Source organism: Mastomys coucha, unplaced genomic scaffold (assembly GCF_008632895.1).
Source record: "Mastomys coucha isolate ucsf_1 unplaced genomic scaffold, UCSF_Mcou_1 pScaffold7, whole genome shotgun sequence".
NCBI lineage: Eukaryota > Metazoa > Chordata > Mammalia > Rodentia > Muridae > Mastomys > Mastomys coucha.
Window position 1 is genome coordinate 60,867,547 of NW_022196913.1, and position 15,983 is coordinate 60,883,529.

Consider the following 15,983-nt stretch of genomic DNA (forward strand, 5'->3'; position numbering starts at 1 on the left):
AAAAAAAAAAAAAAAACAGAGAGAGAGAGAGAGAGAGAGAGAGAGAGAGAGAGAGAAGTAAAAGTCTCCATTTTACTCCTTTATCCTAATCTTCTTCCCCTCATGTGTCCCCCAGTTCCCAAATGGCTGGGGAGTAGTGTATAAAAATGTCATGCCAGGGCAAAGACAAAGAGGGGGGGTGGGAATAAATGAGACATTGAGGCTTTGGGCGTGCTGACTTCGCAGTGGACAATGACTGAGGGTAGCCAAATTTGGCTGTCAGCAAGAATTTGTATTCTCTTAGCTGACTAGAATATTTTAGTGTCTCTCTCCCCTCTCTCCCCCACACCCCCCCCCCCGAGATGTGAGGGGATGAGTGAGGCTCTGTTGTAGGAATAAGTAGACCCCTGAACAGGAGGCATACACGTTAAATCACTTGCTTCTTTTTTTTTCTTGTTTGAGAGCTACCCTATCTGTACTCACAGAAGTGTGTGTGCTTTCCTGGAAGAGTTAGAGAGACTGTCCTGAGTACAGATGGAAGGTAAGGATGTCTGTAAAGAATTTCCTTTATGGAAAGGGGCTCTGGGTCCTACAGCTTGGAGTTCTGAGCAAAGTGAGAGGACGGATGCTGTTCATGAACCCTGGGAAGGATGACTTCCTGTTTTCAGTGCCAGAGGCAGCAAAGTGCCATTGGACTCTGGCCCTTATGCTTTTCCCAAGGATTTGAGAGGGTGATAAACCCAATCTGTTGTTTTCTTCTCCTGTCATAAACACACACATTCACTTCATGGCTGAAGCATCTCCCTACAGGACTATCTTTCTTGTTCCTGAGAAGGTCTGAGTCACTTCCCAGCATCCTCTCCTCCTCGGGAGAGCTCAACGCCCTGATGCAGACTATTATTTCAGTTTGCTGCAGGAAGCTCAAAGCTGGTGGTTAGATCTGAGGGGGAATCATCAGCAGGCCCCAAGCTGGACCATCTTAGAGACAGCTTCTGAGAGGAATGGTTGATACTGCTCTTAAGCTCCGCCACCTCTCAAACTTCTTAAGAGTACTTATTCCCTGCTCCAGGGCAATTAGAGAAGGGATCCGATTTTCCAAAACCTTCTTATCTGACACAGGGCATCTTGCCCGTGGCTGGGCTTAGCATTGCTGGCTGGGGCATATGAATTTGTGGATCCAAGCCACCAGGACAAAATGTCAGAAATCAAAGGGCTTCTGTCAGAGGCATTTTCTCAAAGAGAGTCCTACAAGACCCCCTTCCCACGAAATAACTGCATCCTCATCACAAAGGGCAGCCCAATGTATGTATGGGGGTAAGGGGATGCTGTCCTACTATGAGGCAACTTGTGAGACCAGACAATGGGAAGTGACAGGGTTACAGTCAGGAGCTTCCTGTAATTATCTCCATTCTGAAATTTAAAGGAAAAGTTACTTCTGACCGCTAGTACTGTTAGCTGATTGTCAGGCTACCGACAATCACTGCAGCCAGCAAAGTCCCCCCTGGGATTTCTCCAGCAACAAATGAAAGCCCTGGCTATGGCCCCTGAGGACTGGCTGAGCAAAGCCTTTCTCTGTGGGAGCCCCTCCCCCACACTTGGAGCTGCAGCGAGTAGAAACGCCCCGTATGCAGGCTATGCCACCCTAGCCAGCAGTTTTAAGGCAGCTGTAGACCCCACTCAGGGACAATGCATCCCACTCCTCACAGCCTGGATGACGTAGGCCTTCACAGACAATACTTTAAAGGCGTTGTTTACAAATCAATTTCCTCTTCTAAATAGACTGCTCCAAGAGTAGACCCTTCTGCTTGCCCAGACTAGGCCCACCTGTCCCTGGGGCTTCCTAGCCAGTGGCCACACTGTATTGATCTTTTTAATCCCCTCCCTTTGAAACACAGAGCCAGCTGATGTGGAGTTCCTCAAAAGACTCCCTAGGCCCCTACCTCTACAGGTAGCTGCTGATCGGGGATAATTCCCCACTAGAAAGTCTTAATTGGCTTAGGGGGTGCCTGAAAAGTTCTCCCTTGTGTTTCCAAGGTGAAAAGAATCGATGGCTCACACGTGCCTTAATCTGTCTCCCTCGTACTTGGTGATAGTCAGGTGCGCTTTATTTTTAAGATGTTTTTGAAACAGGATGGAGGGTTTGGAGATGGTGGGATAATGTTTCACTTTACAGGTGGAGCTGCCAAGGGGAAGGGGGGGGGGAAGTCCCAGAGACACCACTATTAGGCAAGGAAGCTGCTGACTTAGGTTTTTTTCTCATTTTTTTTTATTTACACGAAGCATCTGCAGTACAAAAATGTAAACTTTGATAGCTCATAATAATAGAATAAATTCTTTATGTACAAAAATACATTTTCATATGAATGAAGCATCCTGAATAAATTAAAGTACCCTCCAGCCCGGTGCCTGAATAGCTGCAGCAAGCACTCAGGTTCCTCCTGGAGCAAGCCCACAGTGGCGAGGGTCGGGATCCATAATGCATGAAGCCCACTCCTTTCTAAGCCTTGCCATTGTATTGTCAGCCGGCTCAAACCGAATTTTCATGCTCGTTTTTCTTCATTAGAGTTCTACAAATTGTAAAATTGACTTTTCACCTCGTCTTCAGGGGCTCATCGTCCCTTTTCCAAATCACCACTGAAGTGGTGGCTGGGGTCAGTTCTGAGCCAGTCAGTCACAAAGAAGGTTTTATGAACTTCAGAAAGTGCAAAAGAAAAAAAAAAAAAAGAAAACCAAAAAAACCGAAAGGCCGTCTGGGGGCGGGCAGGAGGGGCCGCTGCGGGGAGTGGAGAAACAGGCCGAGGGGCAGCTTCAGCGAGGGTGCAGGAACCTAACAAGTGGTCAGGTATCCACCCCCGCCCCCCCCACACACCCTTTAAAGCTCCCAGCATCCACTTGGGGGTAAGGGTAGACCCCGAGGCTTCAGCCGGTTCCCCATCTATTATTGCTCTTAGACTGGGGGAGGAAGAAAGTATTGACGTTGCCTTAAAAAGGCCTAGTGGTACGGGATGAAACAGGGCGTCGTATGGAGCAGGTCTTTGGGCAGGCCAGGAAAGGAGAAAAGGGGATCGCCGGGGCCATAGGCGAAGTCTTCGGAAGCTGAGGGACTACTGGGGTCAGAGAGTGGTGACGCCACGGTGGCGCAGGGGGAGGCGGCAGCACCGGAGCCCCACGACTCCGTGTCGCTGGCCGGGCTCGGGGGCCCGGGCAGACAGGGGACACACTGCGGAGGCAGGAGGCGCTCCCGGGCACTGGCCCCGGGGAGCCCTTGATCCGCCAGACGCAGGGTCTCAGCCAGGGCCCAGATGTAGTTGTAAGCGAAGCGCAGCGTCTCAATCTTAGTGAGCTTGGTGTCGTCGGGGAACGAGGGCAGCACGCTGCGCAGGGCGTCCAGCGCCGCGTTGAGGTTGTGCATACGGTTGCGCTCGCGATCGTTGGCCTTGACGCGACGGCTCCTGCGCAGGGAGTGCAGCAGCGCCTCGGACCGCACCCGCGCGCGACCTCGCCGTCGCCGCCGCTCCTGCTCTTCGTCCTGGGCACCCGGAACATTCGATGCCCCGGAGAGGGTGGGCGCGCTCCTGCGGGCTGCCGCGGACAGCCCCGGGGTGGAGGCTAGGGGCTGGAGCCTGGCACAGTCCTCCTCGTCGGTGAGGAAGCTGGACAGGTCGCTGTTGCTGTTATTGCTGGCGCCGTCGAGATCAGACAGGCAGGTCTCCAAAGGAGCAGGCATTGTGGCGGTGTGCAGGACCGACAGACGGACCGGAGGTTTAGAGGGCTTGAGTGTGAACCGAGGACACGGCCTTCGAAGCGCACTTACGGTGGTCCGTACGACCCGGGAGTAGCCTGTGCCTGCTGCAGGCGCGAGGGCCCGGGGAAGATCGCAGGGGCTCAGGGAGGGAATGGGCTTGGCCTCCTCGCCTCGCCTCGCCTCGCCTCGCCTGCAGGGGCCACGCGCCGGGCTGGTCTCCCGAGTGATGTCGCCGGCGATCAGATCAGCTCGTGTGAGCACCGAGTGTGGCACACGACCGGCCTCAGGACCCCTTAAGTACGGCGCGCAACAATGGGCGCCCCCTCCCCGGCCACCTCCGCCCCCGAGGCGGCGCGGGTGAATGGCGAGAGGCGGCAGGTCAGCCCCGTGCGGCGCCCGCTATTTGCATAATGTATGCTCGCGGGAGGCCGCCCCCGCCCAGCCCCCCTCCTGGAGCGTGCCCGTAATTACCGCCGGCCAATCGGTGGCCCGGCCTGCTCCGGGAGCCGGATCAAGCGAGGGAGGCCCGGGCGTCTCCGGCCGGGAAACCCGGGCGAAAGCGCGGGGGGGGGAGGACGTGGGGGGGTGGAGGGGCGGGGGCGATTAGCGGCCGTCCGAGGCACACTCCTCCCAGGGGCGCGCCGGAGCCCCTCGCCGGGGTTGGATGAGGAGGCGGAGCCCTGGCAGAAAGCGTGAGCTGCGCGGCGGGTGATGGAGAGCTGGGCCTGAGGCTGGAGTTGGGGTTCGCATCCCTTCTCCTGCTGTTGAAGACCCGTGTGAATTTGAGCGAGTGTTTTCCTCTCTCCAAGCCACCTCATGTGTCTTTATTGAGACGGGGGGGGGGGGGGGGGGGGGGGGGGGGACGGACACAAGTGTAGCTCTGGATGACGATGTTAGACTGTACTCATAGGTCCCCGGGCAGGGCGCTTTTGCGGTGAGTAGCGCCCTCCGATTGACTATCCACATCTAAACAGGACCAGTAAACAGCTACAAGTCTTGGGGAGGGATAGATGTCCCTGCTTCGCCAAGGTTAATGAAGAAGCGAGCAAGAGAAAGATCTAAAGATCCAATGAGTTCCCAGACTGAGCTGGGTCCTGGCCCCACTCTGAGGACGGACTCCTCAAAGACTCACGTGGTAACCGGGGGTTTGCCAACCCCCTCTTCTCCTGAAACCTTGCTCTCCCCATCTCCAAGAAGCCTCTTGTGCCCCACGTTTTGGAATGGTGCCAGCCTCAAGGGCCCACCCCAGTACCAGCTGGCAAAGGGACTTAACTTCTGGCCAGGAGAGAGATGTCCCACAGAGGGCAGCAAGCACACAGTGAAATTCCATCCACACCCCTTCTGCCAATTTGTCTAGAACTAGTCCAGAGAATGTCCTCATTCTGTGGGTCGAGTTATTTTCCTGTTTGCCAGACAGGAATAGAGGCCCAGGCAGCCTCTGAAATGCCCCTAAGAGGAGCTATTTATTAAGGAGAAGCCCTGGATCGTGGGGTCAGGTATTAAAAACAAAAGAAGCACCCTGGAGGACCTCTCCTCCAGGATATCTGAGTGGTGGCCTCAGGCCTGGTGCAGTGCCTTGTCTGCCTCCTCAAAGGGACTCTGTCCAGGACACCTGGGCCTTGGTGGAGAATGCACAGCCTCTTTGCCTATGGCTAGCTTTTGCCCCGTGGCTCCTTCCCTCTGCAGCAGCTAATGTAGACACCATGTATGCAGGAAGCTGGGACACGGTTACAGAGAAGGGCTTGAGAAAGCTTGTAAGAAGTGACAGGAAATGGCTATGCAAGAAAAAGGAATTGTTCTGGCATCCCAGGAGCCCAAGGGCTGCTGGGAGTTGTGGGACAGTAGCTCTGGGGCAGAGCCTGCCTCTTTCTGTCCCCATGACAGCCTCTGGTGGTCCCAGCACACCAGCACCAGCCTGACCTTGTGACAGTACCAGGCCCTGTATTTCTCTCTTTGGGCTTCCATAGAGATTACCATACAGTGGGTGCATTAAATCTATGGAAGATTGTTCTGAGGCTCGGAAGGCCAGAAACCCTAAATCATGCCACGGGGCTTAGTCCTCTCCAGTTTCTTGTGGTCCCTGGATGCTCTGGTCACTAATTCACAACTGAAGCTTCCAGCTCTGCCTCCTGCCTCCCAGCGTCCTACCCCATGGTGACCCTGTGCCTTCTTAAGGAGTACTGCAGAGCTCCTGGCACACCTGGATCCAAGGTGACTCCAGGCTCTCTCCTTTATTACATCTTCCAGAACTGTCGTTCCTGCTAAGCAGGTTACATTCTGAGGCTATGGCGGAATAGTAGGCCATCAGGATTTTGGCTGCCCACCACTTGAAGTTCCAGAGCGTGAGAATTCACTCCCCTGCTCTGACAATTAGGACATGAGATTTAAAGTTCATTCCATCAGACTGAACACTGGCTGGTGGCATTTTAGAGGTCACTTGAATCATGGTGACAAACTGGAAGAGCCATTGGCCACAGGGAAAAGGAGGTGGCCAGGAGGTGGTGGATGTCCAGCCAGCCTGCTCAGCGGAGCTGCTGGGCTCTGTTTGCCAGGTTTGTGTCTGAGGCTTAGCAAGGGAAGCAGGTCCATGATGCCAAAGCCTAGGGACCTGCACTTACTTCATACGGAGGTGGATGGCTTGCTCTGGGCTGGCTGTAGTGTTAAGCCTGGGGTGCAGAAAGTTGGGGGATGAACGGCTGAGGGAGAGGCCCTGACTCCTAACTATTGTTTGGTGGGGTTCAGAACTAAGAACTCATGGAGATTGGTCCTTCAGCCCCTGTACCTCAAGCACAGGAAACTGAGCCATGAGATGAGGTCTTTACCACAGGTTACCCCGTGGACTCCACAACTACTGTTTTTCAATCCCAGTCCATGCTTTCTTTCTGTCACAGGTCTTCAGCAGAGACATTTTAAACACTTCCTACTGACTGGTCTGGGCCAGGTCTCTGAAGAGAAGAGGCCTCTGGTCTTGGGGAGGGGAGACATAGCTTTGAAGGGCAGTCATGGGCTCCTAGTGCTGAGACCTTAAGGAGCAGATCTGAAGAATGCTTCCTAAAGGGAAAAAAGCTGTCAGGGATGGCTCCAGAGTTAGACCTGGGAGGCCTTGAAAGAATAATCATTGGATGTAAATAGACAATGTAGGCAGGGGTGGGGTGGGAATGGGAGTGAGAATGGGAGTGGGGGCAGGGATGGAATGACTATAGAGACCTATTTGGGTGGGGTGGGGGTCTTCTGTGGGTAAGAGACAAGCAGCTGTGGTGGGCCTTGAATGGCTATAATGGCCTTCCTGCCTCTTCCTCCTGTCTTCTCTCTGAGCAGGACTATGGCTTACTTACATTTGTCCCATATTCACTGAGCAAGGACATTGGCAGAGGAGACAAGAAGCGACCAAATGACTTTGACCATGTTTGTGCCATAACCTGGTTTGTGCCACCCAGAGAGCCATGTGTCCTGGCTGACATGGGCTATATCTGACCATGAAGGATACCTTCTTGTGTGCATGAGGCCCCCTGTGAGCTCCGAGTGGATCCAGGCTTTCTCCTACCACTGCCCACCCTTCCCATGTGAGCACGAGTGGCTTGACTAGGTGGTCATCTCCAGCTTGCACTTCCTGCCCCTGTAGTAGCTGAGTCCCCTGTACAGGCGTGGTGACCACAGTGTGCTTTGGGTTAGGATACAGGGCTAGAGGCTCCCTCCTAGAAGATCTTCTGAGGACAGAGCTGGCTCTGAGCAGAGCTTGCTGCTTCTATGAGGGGATGTATTTCTGTTAGGGAGGTGCACATCTGTGGGCACTCCCACTCCCAGAGAATAATAGGATGTGATATGGGCAGGTAAGGGATCCAGCCACAGCAGGTGTGGAGGTGGCTGATGCTGCACCAGGTGTTCTGGCCGACTGATGGGTGAAGCATCCAGCTGTCAGTCCACAGGGAGGCAAGAGTGAGTGAGTGGAGCAGATGTCAGGAAAGACTCAAGGTTTCTTAGTGAGGGACAGGTACCTAAGTCTAGGCGACCCTAGAAACCCGACTCCAGGCTCCCGAGGGAGGGCAAGGAGGCAGTAGTAGGGTTACTTCCTTATGGGAAAGGCCTTCCTAGATCACCTTAAATAATGATGAAACAGGATTTCTACAGTAAGAAGTGGGAGGAAAGGCTGTTGGAGTGGGGCGAGGTCTCTAGAAAAAAAATTAGTGGAGAAAGACTAGATTAAGGGGAAATTATAAACACACATATATACATTTATATACACATGTATATACATACACACATATGTATATATACACACATATATGTATACACACATATATACATATATATATGTGTAGATAGATAGATAGATAGATAGAGATCAACACGTAGACAAAAACAACCAGCTGCCTGCCTACAAGGCAAGCTTCAGGATTTTAAAAATGACAAGTCATAGAGCACACAGGCTCTCCAGGGCTGGAACCAGATTGCTGTTTGTGGGGACATCTTCCTTAGCTCTGTCAGTGCCTTCATCTGACGTCAATATCGGCATCCTTACAGCCCTTTGTGGAGGCTGTGGCCAAGCCAAGTGGCCTCTGTGCTGCTCACCCTACCTACTTTAGAAACACTTAAGTCTGACATTGAACAAGCAATCTTTTAAAGATTCCTTGCTAGCAACCAGGGTGGCAGGACATTGCTCTGAAATGACAGGTTTGTGGTGGATGGTCTGGTGTCAGAGGTGAGGGGGGTTAAACATCACATTTCATCGTTTCTGATTGATTAGATCAAATATTAATTCCAAGTCCAATATATATGGACTCTCAGCTGCAATTCAGGACAGGAAAAATGGCCTTGCTGCTCAAGGCAGTTTGGGGCTTGGGACATGGCAGTATGCTGCACTGAATTATGGGCTGTCAGCAATGGCAGATGTCTGCAGGTGCAACCTTGCCGGGGAATTTTATAGAGAGCGAAGCTGTGGAGATAGCCAGGCTTTCTAAAGAAGAATGCCCCACTCTAATCTTTGTTTGGTTTCTTACCTGGGGGGAGGGGTGGCATTGGTTATGTGAGTGACATTTGGAGAAAGAGAAAAAAAAAAAAAAACAAAAAAAACACCTCACAATCTTTTTTTAGGAATAAAAGGCCAGAAAGGTGCCATGGCTCAAGAGGAAGGGCTTGGGAGGCCGGCGTCAGACACGGTGGGTCCTTCCTTCTGATTGAACACACTGCAGACAAGCGGTTGTGCTTCCACAGAAGAGCAGCAGGGTGAGGTTGGAAAGGGGAAACAATTCCCCATTTTCTTTATTGATGACCCATGACAGTTGTGGAAGGGGGTGTAAAATGGAGGGGGGAAACGAGGCAGGAGGGGGGAAACAGAGGGGTCTTTCAGTGACAGGGCAAGGAAAATGGCAAATTATCCATGGTTTCCCGAAATCCATGGAGGCCCCCCTCGGCCCCTGCTCTGCTGAATACAGTGCTGCCTGTATGCATTCGCCACCTCAGAGATGTCTGCTCGAAAATTCCCTGGCATTGTGTGTCAGTGTGTTTCGTTGTGTACAATATGCACAACTGTGAGAGGAATCTGTGGGTCGGTGGAGGCTCTGATGCGAATCGACTTGATTCTAGTGCAAGTAAGAGATAATGCTGGACGATTTGCCAACTAAAGAAATAGTTTCTGCAAGAAAGTTTCAAGTCAGAGGGACTGTCAGGCCTGTGCAGGGGGTTTGGGGGGGGACAGTATGTGGTTAGGGTGGCCCTAAGTTTGAAGTTTGTAGTTTGGGCCAATCTTTGAGAAAACAATGTCCTTTTTGTGCCCAAAGGAGAATGAGGGAGAAGGGAGACTTGGGGGGAGAAAGGAGACGGGGATGTGTAAGGGGTGTACTGGTTTGTGCAGCAGGGGCCATAAGGATTCAGGCTCAGAACTGAAAAGGGAGGGGCCGAGGTGATCCCCCCTCTGCTGAGGCCTGGAATTCTCAGATACTTAGCTGCTAGAGGCCAGGGACAAACAACTCCTAACTACCTGCAAAGCCTTCGAGTTTTTGCCCTGGGAGATTTCTTGGAGTTAAATCTTCTGGATTTAAAGAAAAGTTAGAAAAACTGTACAGCCCGGTTTAGCTTCCCGAATCCAGCCTGCACCTGCCACTGGAGGCCAAGTCACCAAGAGTTCATTTTGCGACATTTTATTTTTAGCTGCCTTGTGTATTTGCAATCCTTAATATCTTCATCCTGGAGAGGAGAGAGAGAGAAAAAAAATCGAAAACCGCTGCTTGTGTGTGGGTCAAGTGTGAGAACATGGCAAGGGGGCATGTGGAAGAGGTCAACATGAAATTTACCTCAATGGCTACGCAAAGAATTCCAAGCTAAAGTCCGAAAACCGAAGAGCTCCCCTCCTTCACAATCTTAACACTGGGCTACCTAACTTCACGTCAAGTTTCAAACACAATTGCATTTTGTTTGCAGTAATTAAAATGTTTTAATGAGACAACCATAAAATCCACCATTAATTATTTTATTTCAAACACTTCTGCCTCCTTTTGAACCAGGTCTATTTAGAAATGGTTTGAGAGTAGCCCGCGGTTTTATTCTTTCCTCTGTATTATGCACAGGAGTGGAGAAGTCATTTATAAATAATTACACAATGTTTTGAGTCTTTGGGCTTGTATAATATATCAAAGCGATTAGTACACTTATTGTCCTGTTGTAAATGCTCTTCCCCCCTCCCTTCCTTTCAGTTTCACTAGCCTTGTCTTCTAGCTAAACCTTTTTCTGGAAACCTTTTGTCTTCTTCGTTCTTTTTGTTTGTTACAGTCCATGGCCATTCTCGGTATTCAAACTCTCGCAGCAGGGGCAAAGAAAGCGGCTTCAGAGGCAACCCAAGTTCTACCATAACTTTCTGGCATTTTCTTTTCTTCTAGTTTTCCCAGACTACCTAGGGGCGATGAAGAATTATAACATACATGAATTATTGGTACTCCCCTCGAGTTAAAGGGAGGGAGGAAAGCGCCTCATTTTCTATGCCCCCAAGGGACAGAGCAAGCGGGCAGCGCAAGTGTATTTATCGCTTTGAAAGTCTTTGGGACGCCTCGGTCCTCTCTGTTGCCGGGCGCCCCCAGAGAGCCAGCATTTCACCATCTTTTTTATGGGGCCACAAATAAAGATTAGGGGCTGGAGGAAGGGGATCCTCCCAGCCTTGTGTCGCTGACCCTCGCTCCACAGTTCTTCCCACGCCCGGGCCCTGGAGCGCGCGAGCGGGAACGCGCAAAGTGACCCGGCGCCTGGTCAAGCACGCGGCCCCGGTGCGGGCGAGCGGGCTCCTCTCGTGAGCGGATTAGGGCCGCACGAGACACGACTGAGCCTGTAGCCACGTGAGGACCGGGCGGCCTTCAATGGTCCCCAACACGCTAATCCTTGTTATCCCACGACTCGGCCTCCCTGCCGAGGGGAGCGTGCTGCGGGGATGCTGGCGCCTGCTGGGAGTCAGAGGCGACCTTGTCCCACTCCTGTCCCCTCGCAGGCGCGGCCACACCACGCCCGCACCAGAGAGGCTTACTAGATTTAGGTTGGGGCGCAAGGGTGAATTCCGGGGATACCGAGGCGTAGCGAACCTTGGCGTCAGTGGGAGAAGAGTAAAGGTGGGTGGAGGAGAGAGTGACGGGAAGGAAGCCTTAGGGGAGAGGTGATTCCAGGGGCTCCCTCTAGCCAGCCCCTCCCGCAGCCCCGCCCCGTCCCGCCCTGCCCTATTCCTCCCCCCCGCACCCCCCAGCAATCTGTCGGGACCCGCGGGTCTGCATTTGAAGGGCTGCGCGGCGCCGCCGGGAGCGCTGAATGGCGCACGCCCGGCGGCCCTGCTGGATTTGGCCACATTTGCATAGCAGGTGCTGATGCTGGTCCATTCTTACTTAAAGAAGTTTTAATATGGGATAAATGACCGGGAATTAGGAGCTGACGTGGGCGGGACTAAAGAAACCGTGTCGTTCCTTTTCTCACCGTAGCCTGGCGTGGAAAGGGGAGGGGGAAGGAGCGGAATACGAAGTGAGGTCGGACTTTGAAAGTCCGCTCCTTCGGAAGCCCAGGTCCCTCCCTACACAGCAAAGGAGATAAGAGAAAACAGGAGGGGACTTTAATCAATTTGATTTTAGAGTCTGTCCTGCCAAGGGTAAGGCAATAATCCGAGGGATAGTAATACGATTAGCGAGCGAGATCTTTGAGTCAGGGAGCCTGGCGGAGTTTAAAATGTTAATCCTGGCCTTAATCCGCCGGGCTGGCCGATCCAACCAAGCACCGTACCAGTACCGGCCGGCTTTCTTCCTTACTCTTAAAGAAACGTCAGCAAGGTCCCTGTAGGCCGATTTCTGATGCCAAGGTTTGTTCCTCGAGGGTGCCCTCTGATGGCTCCCGGCTCTCTGTGCAGGGCTGCGTAAGACTCCTTCCTCTTGGGGAAATCCGGTCCTAGAGGCCGCCTGGAGCAAAACTTCAAAGGAGATGGTGGAGTAGCTAGAAACAAAAGCAGGTTTCCCTGTCTTGCTCCCATAATTCCCCTCAAATCAGACCCCTGTATATTCCCAAAGGGATTCCCTGGTTTTTCAGGCTTTGTCAGTTCTGCTTAATCGACTTTTGTTGTTGTTTTGGGGGTGGAAGATGGCGCGTTGGGGAGAAATAGCCAGGGACCTCGGAGGAGCTTCCAAATGCACCAGACGTGCACTCAGGCCTGCCTGAGACCCCCGGTCCTCATCTTCTCTTCCAGTTCTACCTCACTCCGTGGTAGGCTCGCCCCTGGACTCAGGAGGCAGGCCACTGGTTACCCTAGTGCTTCTCAGTATGCCAGTTTCTCCAGGAAGGTAGTGTGGGGTGCTCAAATGGACCATATGGTATGAAGACGCGAGCCGTGGCGCCCACAGACAATGGAGAAAAGAGGGGCCCAGGTCAGTGGCGGCGCTTGCACTGGGGCAAACTTCCCTTTCAGCCTAATGAAGCTGTTGTCTGGGGGTAATGATGCAAGTGCCTGGCGGCTTTCTCGCCACGATAGTCTAGAACGTGATTTGTCATACAATCTGAATCTTTGGGACGACTTTAGACAGAACCTCCCCCAAAGATGGAGATGAGCCATATGTCCGCTTTGCATCTGAAGGGGAGGTGGGGGCAGGGGCTGGAGGGAGGACTGCCCGACGCGGGGGAGGACACAGTCCTCGATGAGCCGAGTACTGCCTGACCCTGCAGCCTCAGGAGTGGGTGCAGTCCCACAGCACCACGTCTCAGAGTGCTGCTGGGGGCGGGGAGGGACATAGCGATCTTCATTGGCTGAGTGGGGCGGCCACGGCCCCTGCCTCAGGGACCAAGCGCTCACTTAGCAACAATGCTTAGAATTCTCTTCACTGTGTCCCTGATGCTAATTGGGGCCACGATAGACAGAGTTCGCTGGGTAGGAAAAAAGAGAAGCAGGGACCCTGTGACAAGCAGCCTGGGCCTCAGGCAGGTGGGAGCCAGAAAGGGGGGGGGAGTCTCAAGAAAAATCCAGGAAAGTGGGAAAAGTCCCTAGGGGAGTGTGAAGGAAGGCAGCCACCTTGGGCATGGTGGGGGCCACCTGAAAGTGCCCAGGCGTCCTGGGAATTTCAGCCGCACCTCTCTTACAAAAGGCTTATCCCAGGTGGTCTTGTTGATAGTCACACCCCCTCATTAGAGGGGGAGGGCCATGAGACCCTCACCTGAGGGCCCAGTCACGCCCACCCACCTGCCATAGGCAACTCTGCTTTAATTCCACATGGCTTTGGAGAGAGGCTAGGGTGTACAGGCCTGGGAAGTCTAGGGAGAGGATACCATCCACGAGATACAGGAAAACCACCATTCCTGCTGGGTAGAGCCTTCTTTTTGGAGGCACCCGCACCTCTACACTCCTGTACGCAACCTATTATCTATACTTCGGAAGGAAGCCCAATGAACTCTTTGGGTCTTCAGACTGCACTGACTGAGGTAGATTTCTTCCTCAGTTTGTTAAGACCGTAGGAGGTACAGATGTTGTTTATGTCTCTCCTGGGAAAGAATTTTAGCAATGTTGTAGACAGAGACGCACATTATTCCCTCTCAGCAAAAGTGCTTCTTACCTTACCTCCGTGGGACAAATTTGAACACACACACACACACACACACACACACACAGAGTTTGTAGATGCAGTAGAGACGCCCTAGGGCTTCAAACAAGACCTGCAGTAAGAGTAACAGGGACAGCCAGTGGTGGGGGATGTGTGGGATGGAACCTGAATTCTCTCTAAAGGAAACTGTTTATTAAGCAAAGAGAGCACATTCATATGTCCCATGGATGAGATCTATTCTCTCTCTTTTGTGCCTCCAGGCCCTGGCACTGGTGTTCATGCATGAGTGGGGTCATGTGTGGATGTGTCTACATAGACACAGCCCTGCCCTATCTTGGGAGGAGGGGGTGGGGGGAGGTCTAAGTCATACCACATCTTGGGGATTACCCTACCTCTGTAACCTAAGAGTACCCACAGATTGGCACCCCAACCCCGGGCACTCTGCTGAGTGTTCAGCTGGCAGAAGGCTTGCTGGGTGGATATTTATGCCCACACTCTGCGGTGGTGTAACTTGAGGAGATAGAGAGGCTGGGGTGGGAACAGGAGGTGCCGCCATCTTAGGTGGAGGAGTCCCTAATTACCCCTGTGGGCTGTGGGAGCCCAGCAGACTCAGATTGAAGGTCCTGGTGACTCTCTCACCTTCTCAGATCACAGCAAAGGTCATAGGTCAGTTATCATCAAGCTGTGCCAAGGTGCTGGCACATGATACTCCCCTAGACACCAACAGCCTCCTCTGGGGACTCTGAGGGCGGGATGCGGGGAGAAGTTGCCTCGGTGATAACACCCATCTCAGCACAGCTCAAAGCCACAGGCTTCTTACCACAACACCTGTTCCCACCAAGTGAGCAAGTGTCCTGGTGTGGGACCCGGGAGGTAGCTCTCTTGCATCTGGAGTAAGGTGGGGGCAGGGTGGTGGGAACCCAGTGGGAAACCCAGCTTTTCTACTGACTTGAAGACTGGACAAAAATACATGTGGAAAAATGGAGATCTTTCTAAGTCAGCCCAGGCTACTTGATGGCTTCCGCAGGTTTGTTTCACATGCCTACCGGCAGGAGCACTGGTCCAAGGTGCTTACATGTCAGTCTCCTCTCTTGTCTCTGTGCTATTGTCATTGTCCGGCATTGTGGTCATCAGCATCACCACCACCATCACCATCCCCATACCGACAGGAGTGCATGCCATTACTGAGCGATCTTTTTTTTTTTTTTTATTTATTTATTTATTATATGTAAGTACACTGTAGCTGTCTTAAGACACCCCAGAAGAGGGCGTCAGTTCTCGTTATGGATGGCTGTGAGCCACCATGTGGTTGCTGGGATTTGAACTTAGGACCTTCAGAAGAGCAGTCAGTGCTCTTACCTGCTGAGCCATTGCTCCAGCCCCCTGAGCGATCTTTTCTGACGGAACTATGCCCTCATACACAACCTCAGGAATTCCATCTTTTAATCTGCCATTTAAGATTCACTTTTAGCTATGTGCACGTGTGTCTCTGGGCTGGCTAGTTTTATGTCAGCTTGGGCCCAAGCTGGAGTTATCTGAAAGGAGGGAACCCCAGTTGAGAAACTGTCTCCCTAAAGACCTGGCTGTGGGGCCTTTTCTTAATTACTGATTGATGGGGGGGAGGGCCCAGCCCATTGTGGGTGGGGCCATCCCTGGGCTGGTGCTCCTGGGTTCTGTAAGAAAGCAGGCTGAGCAAGCCATGAGGAGCAAACCAGCAAGCAGCACCCCTCCATGGCCTCTGCATCAGCTCCTGCCTCCAGGTTTCTGTCCTGTGTGAGTTTCCATCCTGACTTCCTTCAATGATGGACTATAATGCAGAAGTGTAAACCAAATAAACCCTTCCCTCTACAACTTGGCTTTTGGTCAGGATGCTTCATAGCAGCAATAGAAACCCTAAAACTATGTATCTATGTGGGCCATGTGCTCATGACTGCAGGTACCAGGTGTTGGATGCCCTAGGGCTGGAGTTACAGATGGTTGTGAATGCCCTGACATGGGTGCTGGGAACTGAACACTGATCCTCTTTAAAAGCCAAGCTGTGTTTTCAGTGCTTTCTTTACCTGTCTTCTAAACCTGAAGAGACAGGATCAAGATGGTTCAGGGTTGCAAGACCAGCCAATAGTAAAGCTGGGGTAGAAGAAGCAGGATTGGAGTGGATACAGAAATTGTGGTATATCTACACAATGGAGTACTACTCAGCTATTAAAAACAATAAA

At 52.4% G+C, this 15,983-nt stretch overlaps 1 protein-coding gene across 1 annotated transcript; it reads right to left on the reverse strand.

The window, feature by feature from the left end:
- Positions 1 to 2,136: 2,136 nt before the first annotated feature.
- Neurog1 (neurogenin 1) lies at positions 2,137 to 4,178 on the reverse strand. Its single transcript, XM_031358874.1, has one exon. It carries the CDS (start codon positions 3,704 to 3,706, stop codon positions 2,972 to 2,974), a length of 735 nt encoding a protein of 244 aa, XP_031214734.1. The 5' UTR covers positions 3,707 to 4,178; the 3' UTR covers positions 2,137 to 2,971.
- Between the last annotated feature and the right edge of the window lie 11,805 nt (positions 4,179 to 15,983).